The sequence below is a fragment of the Musa acuminata genome, chromosome BXJ3-7 (genome assembly GCF_036884655.1).
Source record: "Musa acuminata AAA Group cultivar baxijiao chromosome BXJ3-7, Cavendish_Baxijiao_AAA, whole genome shotgun sequence".
Taxonomy (NCBI): domain Eukaryota; kingdom Viridiplantae; phylum Streptophyta; class Magnoliopsida; order Zingiberales; family Musaceae; genus Musa; species Musa acuminata.
This window is the reverse complement of record NC_088355.1, coordinates 11,940,516-11,953,832: the sequence shown is the minus strand read 5'-3', so window position 1 is coordinate 11,953,832 and position 13,317 is coordinate 11,940,516. Positions and strand designations below refer to the sequence as shown.

The following is a 13,317-nucleotide window of genomic DNA, read 5'->3' as shown; positions in this document are numbered from 1 at the left end:
ATTAAAATCATAAATTCTACCCATCTTCATCATATTCCTCGATTATCATCGGGTCCATCCAATAAGGTACCATTAGGATTATCATGCCTTTGTCATCGGATCCATTAATATCCAACGAAAATAATAGTTTATATTGAGGTGAAAGTAATATAATTTTTTCACATAATAACACTACGTAAGAAATTATTAATCTTAAAAAAATTTCTTGTATATATATATATATATATATATATATATATATATATATATATGTTTGAGTTAATGAAAACTTGTAGTAATTCTAATTGTAGCAACTTAAGAATTGTACTCTACATACTGAATTAAGTCATCACTTAATAAGTAAATAGAACTCAAATTCATGACAACTCATACTACATAATAATTGTTTGAATAAAGTTATTATGTAAAAAAATTTGTGTTGAATCTATGGCCCAGTTGTTATTTTTTTTGGTTTGGTAGCCTATCATTAATCATCTTACACCTATATTTTAAATTACTAAAAAATATATCAACTTGGTCAAGTTGGCATTGAAGCCAATCCTAACCAGGATAGAGAGTGCGGTGGGTTTGCTTTAACTCTAATGCATTGCAGAATCTGCAGTGCCTTTTGTACCATTGGAATATGGAGGTATAAAAGTAAAAGTAAAATGAATTGTTGTAGACTATTCCCTCCACCAAAAAATATGCAGTGCTTTTGTACCATTGGAATATGGAGGTATAAATTTCTTTTATATTTTCCTTAATTAATTTTTTTATTTTTTATTTTTTTTAAAAAAAATAAATTATTTATTAAAACTAATTAATAATATTAAATTTTAAAATAATAATAATAATAATAATAATAATAATAATAATAATAATAATAATAATAATAATGTTGAATGTATTATTCCTCTGACACGGAGAACGTGAGGAGATATGTTTTAATATCATTTAATTTGTACTTGATTCGTAATCGACTCAGTGAAGGATTAATTCGATCTGATGTGGGCCAAGCATTTATGTCTAGCTTCTTCTGGGCCCACATATGATGAGGCCGGTTAACAAAATGGAAAGTGCTTTAACGGTTCTCATCCCGTATCTATCTATCTATCTAATTCTTAATCTCATTTGTTCCTCGCATCTAACTAATAAAAATAATTGATGCCTCTATGTCCACATTCAATAAGAATCTTAAGAAAGAAATCTAATAAATTAGGATGTTTTGCATGCCCGAGTTTCCCATGTTTGGATAACAACCCACGGAATAAAAATAAACATAAAATAAAAATTTCTTTGAATATTAAGTATATGTTGAAAAGGGTTATTTTGTTTCTTAATTATAATTACCAGCATCATAGAATTTGATTAGAATACGTGCAATAATTCAGAACAACAAATTCTAGCATTTATCTCGACAAGATATGCATTATCATAAAGAAGAAAACGAAGTGAACATGTGGACAACACATTCAATGTCTCGAAAGATACATGTGTGTTAGAGATGGATGATGGTGAGAAGTGGCGTGGGGCTTCCATTTGGGTCATTATCATTATCATTATTATTATTATCATTAGGTGAATAGGTCATTCAGTCATCTATTCATATATTGATAGGATAATATCTATGCAACTATTTTACATAATTAACAATGGAAAAAAAGGAACAACCAATCAACTTCATATTAGAGAAAAAAACAAATAACCTATTGGTATCTTCACTTAATTTTAGATTTCCCACTTAACTTTATATTGATAGAATAATATCAAGAAGAGAAATGCTTTATACAACTATTTTACAATATTCTAAAAATGCAAAAAAAAAAAAACACTCCATCAACTTATACAATAAGAGTTCTTTTTTTTTCTCGAGAAAATTATTAGAAAAAAGAAAAATAAAAGATGATGAGTTAATTTATTTAGACAAATTAAATCAGTACTTCCGGTGATGATTCCCTGTAAAAGTTGATTGAGCTAATGGCAGGCGTAATTTTGGGAGAGTGCTTCGATTCGTGAGCTACAGAGCACAGGAGGAGCTCGTTGAATCATCATCGGACAAGTTAGGTGGGATGATCACCGAACTGAGGTACAATGCTTCCAACCGCAGGCTGCCTGACAAGCCACTAAGCAACAGGAGGAAGACTCCATTTCCAAAGGCTTCACTCGAGATAGGTGCTCGATGAGAAGAACATGGGTGGGACCCCCTCGGCCAAACAATGCAGAAAGCCATGGAGTTCACATGCCCTAAAAGCCCCTCCGTCATGCGCTCCTCCTCCTCCTTTCCAGGTCTACCCAACCCACAAGAAACCCAAGGTAAGGATTGAAACCCAGGAATTGCTCCTTGCAGGACCTGCTCCTGGAAAGGGATGGTGGACCAGCCATGGTGTTCCTAAATAAATCCACAAACAACGATTTGTCTTTTTTTTTTCGTTAGCAAAATCTTAAGAAACTTTTTTAAATGATTGATTTTTTTTTTCAAACGATAAGGACGAGATTTAAGCACATGTTCTTGTAATATTCTATCGGAATTTTTTACCAACTAAGCTAGTTAGCATCTTCAAGATCATTGAGATTATTATATATATAGTACTTCAGATATTATTGATTATTATATATATTGTTCAAACAATAGTAAAATATATGAATATATCAAGAAAAGAAAATCTAATTAGAAAATTCAAAAAAAATTTACCTTTACGAGAAAGAAAAAAAATAAAAAAATAAACTTCGATGCCGTGATACATTGTTTTAAATGATCATGATTGGAGTCACCAAAATAGATTCAGCATAAATGTCAAACGAGAAAATTAAGTAGATCAAATAGCCTTGATAGGACCGGCTACCCTACATGATGCGTTCTAACTCATAATCGTCCTTGTTGTTGTTTTTTTTTGGACTCCCCTCAGAAGCATGTCGGTCGCGCCATTGGCCATGACAAACGCATGCAACATTTGAAGTCGCCATGATTACTGATAGAGAGAGAACAGATGGACATGTCGTCCAGCTGCTTCATAAAGCCCGGTGATGAAGCTAAGCGTGCACCGCTTTCTGACAAACAAGAGTGGAAGATGTAAAGAGAGAGAGAGAGATGTTATTATCTTGTGAGAGCGATAAACACCGAGTCTCTTTTTTCTCTTTGTACCAATCAAATAAAATATAATTTTAACAATACATACCAATACGATAAAAAATAAAATAATAAACAAATCGTAAAATAAGATTTATAATTTTTCTTTTTTGTTGAAGAGGAAGAGAAAAGTCGAAACCAAAACAAAAATTCAGACATCAACGAATAAAGAATATATATATATATATATATATATATATATATAAAGATATATAACATTTAACATCAAAATGTACACTTTTTTTTTAAATATCAGCAGCTTATATCAAAATCTGACCTTATATTAGTCCATGAAGAGACTACGTTTCGTTTACTGAGCCATGCTTATAACATCCATCTATCGGGGGATAACTTTCTTCTACCTCTCCAACGCTTCGATCCAGAGGAATCAGAAACAGCGGACAAACAGAGGACGCTGAGTGCAAAAGTTGCGTGCAGAGGCATACATCAAAGAGAAGGAATCGAGTGTTTGCCACGAGTTAAAAAAAGGAATAGTTTAAATCGAATCCTCCACGTGACAAAACTAAAAAGTCGTCGTCCAAGAAATGGGACCACTATTTTACCTCTTCTTTTCATTTTCCTTCCTTCCAATATTAGCATCTCTCTCTCTCTCTCTCTCTCTCTCGTACGTTGCGTTTCCTTGACGTTCAGAGCCAGGACGGAAGGAACGTGGGCGTGCGAGCACAGGAACGGGTTTGATTTAAGGCGCACTAGTCCCGTGACGCTGCCCTCTCCTATGACCTGAGGAAGATAGCGAGCCGTGAGGAATCAAGAACAAGGCGTGATGGAGAGGAAGGATGTGAAGACGCACCCCGCTAACAGGTACCGGTTGCTCTGCTTCTAACTTGCAATGATCTCACGGCTTCCACGTCTCGGATTCTGTCTGAAATCTTCTTGCTGTTGGCGATGGATGTTCTTGTTGTCGAGAATATGCTCGATTGTAGTTGCTACCGCTCTTCTCTCCATCTGATTCCATGTATAAATATTTCTCTTTTGCTTTGGGTTGTTGTGTTGCTATGTGGGAGATTGTTGAGGGGGTTGACGATGACAACGGCGTACCCACCGGCTGCTGCGTCGCCGTTCACCATCTTCTACGCCGGAAAGGTCAGAGTCTACAACGCGATCCCGCCGGAAAAGGTATCTGACTCCGGATCTAGATCCGTTTAGTTGGAACATCTCCCCACACTGCACGCTTTGGACTCGCCACTCCAGCTGAAGCTTTTGGGTCGACACTGAAGCAGGCCCAGGCGATCATGCTCATCGCCGCCGCCGTTGCTGGGGCTACGAAGGTATCTGGCGACCGGACTCCTGCTGCCGCCGAGAAAGCCCCCGCAATTGTCGGCCCCAGCGCTGCCGCGGCCGCCGCGGCGCTCGGGCCGGTGCTCACGAGGTCTCTGTCACTGCAAAGCTCCACTGCCGGCGGGCAGCCCCAGCCGCAGCTGATGCCTACCGCCAGCGACGCTCTGTGCAAGCTGCAAGATGGTCGGAACTCCCCCCTCTTCCTTGGTTCTAGTGGTTCCTTTTTCTCCACCATTAGCTCACAGATCAGAGATTATTAGTGACTCCTCTTCTTGCTCGCTTGCAGAACTGCCCATGGCAAGAAGGCACTCGCTTCAGCGTTTCCTGGAGAAACGCCGGGACAGGTGAGCTTCCTGCTCCACCGTCAACTTGTTCTTCTTTCCATGTTCTCTCTACTTTTGTCAGGAAATAATCCTGTTGATTCGTGTCCGATCACGTAAACTTCAATCTAAATCCATATCAGTTGGCTTGATTTAGGCAGTATACTGCATAGTTATCAGCAATCTATAAACATAGAATCACACCTGATTACATTCCTTTCATGTCTTCAAGTCACATCTTGGTTAATTCTTTAATAATCCGCTACAATGAACCCTAGAGAATAACTCATAAATAATCTTGTCATGATACCATTAAGATATGTGCATCTGAAAATTATTATTATTATTTCAGATATTTAATCTTGATATTCCAAATACCAAGTCCCTTAATTATTATTATTATTATTATTATTATTATTTTGTGGACATAACATCACCCTGGAGATAAATACTACATTCTTGGTGCTGAAAAATCTTGAAGCCCCTTGATGTGTGGATACCATGACTAGGACACTATCCACAGAATATTTCACAGGATAAAAGGAAACCCTAAAATTAGATTATGTCCGTTTCAATTATAATTGGGGATTTGGGGCACATGAGTTAGGTAGCAGGTCGACATTTCCAACGTTATCGATGTGACGCGCACACGGGTGATGCAACCGTGCGAATGCCCCTTGCTGGTTTACCAGCCTCGCCTCCTCGTATGATGACTGGAGGCAGAAAGGGTCCCAAATGGGGCCCTTTCACAGGAGATCTATCCATTCTACAAAATTTGGCATTTCCTTTATATATTATGCCTGTCAAACCTCTAAATTATCTTCCCAATGACTACTTTGTGCAGGCTGGCAAATAGGGCCCCCTATGCTGCAGAAAAGTCTTCAGACATGGAAGTGGCCTCGGAGGAGAGGCCTCAACTCACCTAATCAGCTTGCAGTTCGTCACTGCCATAAGAAACTTGATTAGGAAAAGCTGCTATGCTGCCACTCGTAGTTGAATCATGAACTTTGTGTTAGGTCACCTTTACTGATGTCTCTCACTGCATCATTTTACTGTCCTATGATGAACCTCTTGCATTTATGAACATGCAATTATTACTAATGTTAAAAGTGCTGTGTGGCATGCAGTATCGATGTTTGATACACAACTTCAGACATTAATTTCTGCTTACTGTCCTTGTGATCTAATAGCAAACTGCAAGTGATGTAAAAAGAGTGGCGAACACTTACAGATATTTCGTAACAACAGGGGCCAGTCACAGAGTCCGGTGGTAGTAGGTATCAGACACGGAGGATTTAGCCACCGATCACCGCACGGAGGGTGGCAGATACACCTACGAGACAAAGCAATTAGGAAAACAACAGCATGAGAACAATTAGAGTGTACGAAGAAGACATCAAGCTGAAACGTTGTTAGCAATGGTTTTGCTGTACCAAGTCTCGTAGATGATGCAAAAGCTGCTATTGCCGGAAGTCGTGCGTACACATAATACGGTAGAAAGGCTGCTAATGACTTCTGACTTCCACTTTTGACATATCGCACGATTCCACCAACTTTGACGATGGCAACCAAGACAACAAATTAGTTTGAATTCCCAATTCTAAAGCAAACTATACATGTATTAACGAAAAACAGGTTCACAATGCATATAAAACACAACACCATAGAGTAATCAGAATATTATATGTGCGGAAGTTTCATCATTCCATTGTAAAGCATCTTATGCTAGACCATCAAAGAACAGAATTGTAAATCCACTCCTTTCAGTTCGAATGTACTTCGCATATCTGACAGTCTAAATCTACAAAAACAATTGATCAAGGGAATGAAACTGCAAAGAAGAAGTCATACTTATCCAAGATTCATAACCTTTGAATAAATCAGCCAGATCTACAACCATGACAAAAATTTTAAGCAGTCCAAGATGTTTCACCAATTACAGTAGCTAGTGCCACCAATTCTAAAGTTCCCAGGTCAAATGGATCAGATGTCTAAGCGAGGCCAAGAACAGGATCCATACAATGGAACTGCTTATTGACCAATTGAGTCCAACCCAATTGAATGTTGACATATAGATATACACACTCAGCAGGTTTTAAGATATTTAATAATAGACTCATGTTTAGTTTGACAAATTGTAAAAAGCATTTTAAAAAAAATTAATCGGAACTTGACTAGGCCAATCGTCTTACTCCCAAAATCAATTAAACAGGCTAAGAACAAAATAGAACCCGCAATCTCTATTTCTCAAGTCAAATTTACAAATTTAAGAGAAGAAAATAAGACCACCTGATTGATACAGAAATTAGTTGGTGAAAAACTCCTCTTGTGGCCCAATCTCCAATATTTTCTTCCCTCAAGGTAGAACTTGAACAAATGCATTACAATATAAGATGGAACATAACCATCTATTAGTTAAAGAGACCTTATGTTCTGAATCGCCTGGTTATAATTCTCCCAATCATAATATATTGACTTCATATTCACTAATTAAAGTTCTTTGAAGGATAATCACATCAAATAGATTGATATGGCGTACGTTATGAGATAAGAAGGTACTAAATTGTTTTAGCTTCGACCAATTATTAAACTGTCCTAAACTAGAGTTAAAGTACCATCTTCATACTCTTCCAATGAGCAGATACGCAGCAACTAAAGACTGTGTGTCACCAGGCAGGTGTAAATTGAGTTGTCAGAATCTGATAATAGCACGATGTAGGTGCCATTAACAAGCGCAACATGGTACACGATACATGTAACACTGTAGATACTGTGTCCTTGTCAATAGGCAAAAGCAGCATATCAGACATTCCTTTTCTAAAAGATGACAAAGGCTCTATTTTCAAATTATATCTTAGAATGATTACGAACCAATGATATACTGTTTTTCTTTTAGAAAAATATGCTAACTGCAAGTTAGCATATAAAAGCAAATCAAATATAAATATATCGCAAATTCATTTGTACATGTTATAATGAAGTCAAAAACGTACATCATCTCTTCCTAAGACCTTCGACTGTCTTCTTCTGGAAATGAGATGCAACTAATATAACTTGAAGCTTCATACAGATTTTTCATGTTGCAAAACATTAACTTATAGTAAAATTAAATAGGGCTTTCAGTATAAGGGTTTTTGTTTGTCTTTGTTTTGCAAGAAGGGCAACACACCTACAAACAAGCTAATTTTTTTAGTTTAATTCGAATTGAGAGATCATAAACACTAAATTTACTGGAAAAGGGAAGAGCTTATCAAACCGATAATAGAATGTACATGGAACAAGATACGTCAAGCTCCAATTACAAGCATCTCTCAGCATTATTTGTTGGATTGTGAAAGAATTACACATTAAATATCTTAAAAGGTCAAATTACCTACAGCATTTGGGCATCCAATTTATGTGCTTTAAGCAACAAAGATTCACATCGACAAGTACACGATCCAAAGGAAGCTTAAGGGAAAGAAAGCACAGAGGTAGGGTCAGGGGTTACCACCAACGAGGGCCGCGAAAACCGGCGTCAACTTCTTCTCCTTGTCGACCCCTCCCTCCTCGCCTCCTCGGAGCGGTCGTCGTCGCCTTCGCCAGCACCCGAGCCGTGATCGGGCCCCTCGACTCCTCCTGCATCGTCGTCTTGTACATCTACCTCGACATCCTGTGCCTCGGAATCAGCGGCGGCGGCGACTCAGTGATTTCCGTCGATCAAGGGAAGGAAGGTGATAGGAAATGAGGCGGCCCGGGGTTCGAGGGGCGGAAGAAGCGCGCAGCGGGGAGAAAGATCCGGGAGGCGGTAGCCGAGTGGCGGAGGACGAAGAGGGACGTAGGCAGCGATGCGACGGCCATAGTGGCGGCGGAGGCAACTGCCATTTTTCTGGTCGTTCGAACGGCGAACCAGTGGAGCTCGGGTTTAAGGCCTCGATGAGCGCAACAGCTCGACGTGGCGCACATCGAGGAGACGAGAGAAGTGGGACCAGGTCGGTGCCTTGTTGATGTTCTCCGACTCCGCCTGCATCAGCCATCTTTCAAGTCGTGACACGAAACAACTCTAAGCTCTTAAAACGTTCTCGAACATGAGGATCAGATGTTCCAACCAAGACAGAAATTTACAGATCACAACGTCGGGCCTAGGGCAAAATATGCGAATTCTGTGGTCCCCACTCGGCCAGTGCGATGGGAAAAAGCCGTCACCCTGCCTATATCTTCACAGCCGATCCCTATCCACCTCCGAGTTGCGCCAGCCGGCACATCCGGAAGATTCTAAACGTAATGATACAAGGAAGAATCTTATGATTACACAGAGAGATAAAGAGAGGAGAGAGAGATTGTCTTGGACTCAGCCGCCACTCAGTGAGTTGCTTGGATTTTAACACGTCATCAAGTCAATCGGCTTAATCCGATGACGGAGGCAGAGTCAGACGCCACCGATGACAAGTTTTGATGCGACAAGCTAAAATTGCTTTGTTCGCGTTTCTGTAAGGGATCGGGATCATCCTGCGCAAGATGGAACAGTAAACCAGCTTCCCGCTACGCTAAGTATGGAAGACGGGTTGTGTGAACTAGAAATGGTTGTGGAGAAGAGGAAGGAGCGGTGGGCATTGCAGCTCGGAGGAGTGAAGGATAACGCCACACCTTCCCAATATACATGGTAAGCCGCCCGAATCCATGCCACCTCCCCAGACATAAGCGAATGCAGCTCCTTCGCATTTGTTCCCGCTTCATTTCCATCCAGGGAGCCTTGTTTCCCCTCCCTCCCCCCCTGCCCTCCTCGTCCTCCGCTCGCAGCGGCCGCCGTCGTCGACCGGCCGGTGCTTGATGCTCTTCACGAGAATCCGCTGGAGGAGGAGGAGCGCAGGCGTTGAGAGTGAAAGAAGTGATGAAGGGCGAAGAGATGCTGCAGCATTGTCTGATGTCGAAGTCCTCGGAAAGCGAGGGGAAGGAGGACGAACAGGCGGTGGTGATCGACGATCCTCCCTTGACGTGGAATGCCGGTAGTGCCGCCATGGGAGGCAGCAAGAAGAGGTTGCTCTCGAAGCAGCTGTCGATGAGAGAGACAACGAGGGAGGCCAAGTGGGAGAAGCGGAGAAGGCAGACACTGCACAGGAGGCACATGATGATGGAGGCGGGAAACGATGAGGAGAAGGCCGTCGAGAAGGAGCCCGGCGATGACGGCGAGAGGAGGCTGAGCGGAAGAGTGAAGAGCCTGACCGATGAGGACCTTGATGAGCTGAGGGGATGCATAGAACTCGGGTTCGGGTTCAGCGAGGAGGAAGGCGGCCATGACCTCCGCCACACCCTCCCCGCACTCGACCTCTACTTCGCCGTAAACCGTCAGGTCTCTGACCCCAAGCTGTGGTCCTCGCCGAGCCCTGCCTCGACCCCGACCTCCACCTCGTCTCCGTCAACCTTGTGCGGCCCTCTGAGCCCCCGCAGCCCCGATGAGCAGACGCGTTCCGGCTCTTCCGAGGCCTGGAAGATATTCAACCCAGGTGCTGATCTACAACACCATGTCAACCTATCGATCTAACACATATAGAACGGAAATGTTGATGACAACTAGGGTGGTTTGGGTGCTGAACAGGAGACAATCCGCAGCATGTGAAGGCGAGACTGCGGCACTGGGCGCAGGCTGTGGCGTGCTCTCTCAAGCAAAGCAACTGACAGCGATCTCATGCATGCGAACCCTTCCGAGAGAAGAAGCGGCAGATCTATTCGAGTCATCTCTCACATCCATTCTACGTCATCATCCACTATTTGACACTTACTGCGAATTGTTATCGTTTGATGTCGTCGGTTCATCAGCCCACTCCTTTTCTTCTTGTTTCTTTTCTCTTTTTTCTAGTGTCATCAGCACCATTACATGGATAGTCAATAGGAAGAAAATAAGCTTGCACCCATGGACGGAATCATTGCATACAGCTTGTCACCAAGAGAGATGATCCAAGAGCAGCAAGTCAACTTGGTGAATTCAATGGGAAGCAATAGTTTTTCTGGTACCATTTTTGCAGTTTGTCTTCTCACCCAGTTTGTCTCATCCTTTAGAGTATACACTTACATATTATTTGCTCTGCTGCTGCTTAATTGATGACATCTCACAACTTATGAATCAAGACTCAGTTAGATCAATCCATCCATCGCTTCAGCATTCTCCAAATCAAATATGATATGACAAATCTTTCATATCTTGGACCGAACACTATATCAGTGTGACATTTAAGTTACCAAATGGACAAGATGATCACGTGGAGGAAGAAGAGAGAAATAAAACGACAAGCCAAAGAAGAGAATTATTAGGCGAAACTTGGACTTGACCTTCCCAAGTGGAAGAGTTTTTAGGGATCAACTCAAGTCTATCAACTTGGTTGACAGGAGTCTGCTCGCCATCACCAAACCGGGCCGGCGGCGTCGTCCTCATACCCAGAAAGAGACCCAAGAAGGACGTCGTCATCAACATAAGATGCGAAGAGGAGCTTACCGATTCGACGGTCCGGATCGCGTGAATGCGTTTACCGGGTCAAATTTTTTGGGCGCTGAAGGCATTAACTCCTAATCCTACCAAGACCAAGCTGTGGCAGCTATTGCATTCTGCTTTGGGTGCGACCAAAACCACGGTCCGCCTTCGCAGTAGACCGCAGCCCATCAACGTTGAATTCTCTCGCTCTCGGTTGCTCATCTTCCTCCGTCTTGCACTCATCCACCACCTTGAGTTGAGTGTTATGCCTCCTCGCTCAGTCGCAGCTTCCCACACGTCTAAAACTTCCTTCTCTTTAAGCAAGTATTTATACGTTGATGCTTCTTTCTCGACGAACTGCAAGAGGAGGGCAGAATGTCCACAGCCGATCAATCGATGGGAGGCGGAGGGGGCGGGGGCGGCGGCGATAACGCTGGCGTGAAGATAAGCAGCGAGATTGTGGTGGCGGCCATCATATTCTTCTTTATGGTGGTCGTCCTAGCCTTCTTCTTCTATCTATACGCCAAGCGGCGCTTGCGCTCCGCCCTCCGCACCCGCTCTCGGTCTCGCTTTGACTTCGCCGCCGCCGACCTCGGCCCCCTCCCCGTCCCGGATCGTGGCCTTGAAGCCGCCATGCTTCGGTCGCTGCCCGTCACCGTTTACCGGGCGGCGGACTTCAAGCAGGGGATCGAGTGCGCCGTCTGCCTCTCCCAGTTGACCGACGGTGAAGTGGCTCGGCTGCTCCCTAAGTGCGGCCACGGTTTCCACCTCGATTGCATCGACATGTGGTTTTGCTCTCACTCCACTTGCCCCCTTTGCCGAAGGCCCGTCGGCATCAACCCAAATGCCGAGCCCGTGTCAGGGTTACCGACCGTTCATGCTCAGATGAATGCAGGGAATTCTGTAACAACTGCTACAGTAGAAAACAGAGATGGCTCGCTGGAGAGTTCTTCGAGCTCTTCAGGAGCACTTGTGATTGAGATACCGCGTAGGGTAGCGGAGGCGTTCCCGCCGACGAGTAGGCTGACCACGGAAGAGGCGACATCGCCTGTTCCAGCGAGGTTTAGGTCGCTGATGAGGCTGTGGAGCCAGGGGAGACGGGCTGCCGGTGCGTCACATAGCCTCAGCGAAGGAGGCGACACAGAAGCGACGAGGGAGGGATCGAGTGGGAAGCATTGATGCATCAAGTTCCGAGCTGTATAAAGTTGATTTCTTTATTCTATTGAGGTGGTGAATAATAATTCACAAATTAGTCGCTTAGATTCATTCTCATTTGTCGATCCAAATGAGTATATCGTTTGTAATTATTGGTACGTGCATCGAAAACACTGATAAATCGATTGTGAAGTCTCTCTTATTTTGCTCACTATAAATACTAATACTCAAAATAAACAGTAAAAGATATCCTAAATAAAAACTAATTTAATAATTAATCATAAAATCGATCTTACGTTGAAATTTTACCTTCGTCACTTATTTTTAATAAAAAATAAAAAATAAATATATTAATTATTAAGCATAGCAAATGTGATGGGAGACGACAAATGGATTGGGAACTAAAGTGAAATCATACATGATAAACAAATCATCATTACATGATTTCCTTGTAATAATATTTGAATAAAATAATCTTTAGTCCAGATTAATCTGATTAAGATAAAGATTCATCATTTTTAGCTTGAGTTTATCTTTTTATAAATAAAAAAATATATTATACAAGGTTTGAGAAATCATAACTATTCATATTTAAAATAAGAAAAAAAATGTCAGAAATCTTACAATCATGAGTTGGGTTAACAGATATTATATCACATGAATTAAACCCAAAAATTTAAACTTCTAAATTATGAGCTACACCTAATAAATGTAATTTGATTTTTTTAATCCTTATCCTTAGAAATATGAGGTTATCTTTTCGGGACATCTCTCTAAATCTCACGGATATGAATGTTCTCAACATCTTCCTCTTTATTTTCTTTCTCTTACTTTTAAGGGTGTTTTATTAAATATTACTTATTTTCTGATGTTACGAAACAGTTCACTTATTTGCATCTATCTATCACGATGTGATTCATCATCAAATCATGTTTGATTGGCTCAATCCAAAAAAACAAAAAAAAATCAGTTTTGCTCTCCACCTAAATATT

The 13,317-nt window shown here is 41.7% G+C and overlaps 3 protein-coding genes and 1 long non-coding RNA gene across 5 annotated transcripts; 3 read left to right on the top strand and 1 right to left on the bottom strand.

Annotated features, from left to right (window-relative positions):
• Positions 1–3,585: 3,585 nt before the first annotated feature.
• Positions 3,586–8,752, bottom strand: LOC135643481 (uncharacterized). Its single transcript, XR_010498266.1, has 4 exons — positions 8,216–8,752; positions 6,159–6,278; positions 5,955–6,058; positions 3,586–4,853 (listed from the first exon to the last, which is right to left on the bottom strand). It is a non-coding gene; the product is annotated as an uncharacterized LOC135643481 (long non-coding RNA).
• On the top strand, positions 3,788–5,851 carry LOC103991752 (protein TIFY 3). 2 transcript variants are annotated; one of them, XM_009411295.3, is made up of 5 exons: positions 3,788–3,928; positions 4,132–4,243; positions 4,348–4,588; positions 4,692–4,749; positions 5,570–5,851. In XM_009411295.3, exons 1-5 carry the CDS (start codon positions 3,891–3,893, stop codon positions 5,649–5,651), a joined length of 531 nt encoding a protein of 176 aa, XP_009409570.2. In that variant the 5' UTR covers positions 3,788–3,890; the 3' UTR covers positions 5,652–5,851. The 2 variants fall into 2 exon arrangements, with proteins under 2 accessions (XP_009409570.2, XP_009409569.2); XM_009411294.3 differs by having other exon boundaries at positions 4,345–4,588.
• Positions 8,753–9,535: 783 nt separating the features above from the next.
• Positions 9,536–10,753, top strand: LOC103991751 (uncharacterized). Its single transcript, XM_009411293.3, has 2 exons — positions 9,536–10,208; positions 10,301–10,753. The coding sequence occupies exons 1-2, from the start codon at positions 9,596–9,598 to the stop codon at positions 10,378–10,380; spliced, it is 693 nt and encodes a 230-aa protein (XP_009409568.1). The 5' UTR covers positions 9,536–9,595; the 3' UTR covers positions 10,381–10,753.
• A 759-nt stretch (positions 10,754–11,512) lies between these two features.
• LOC135643479 (E3 ubiquitin-protein ligase EL5-like) lies at positions 11,513–12,517 on the top strand. Its single transcript, XM_065160487.1, has one exon. The coding sequence runs from the start codon at positions 11,546–11,548 to the stop codon at positions 12,347–12,349; it is 804 nt and encodes a 267-aa protein (XP_065016559.1). The 5' UTR covers positions 11,513–11,545; the 3' UTR covers positions 12,350–12,517.
• Positions 12,518–13,317: the final 800 nt, after the last annotated feature.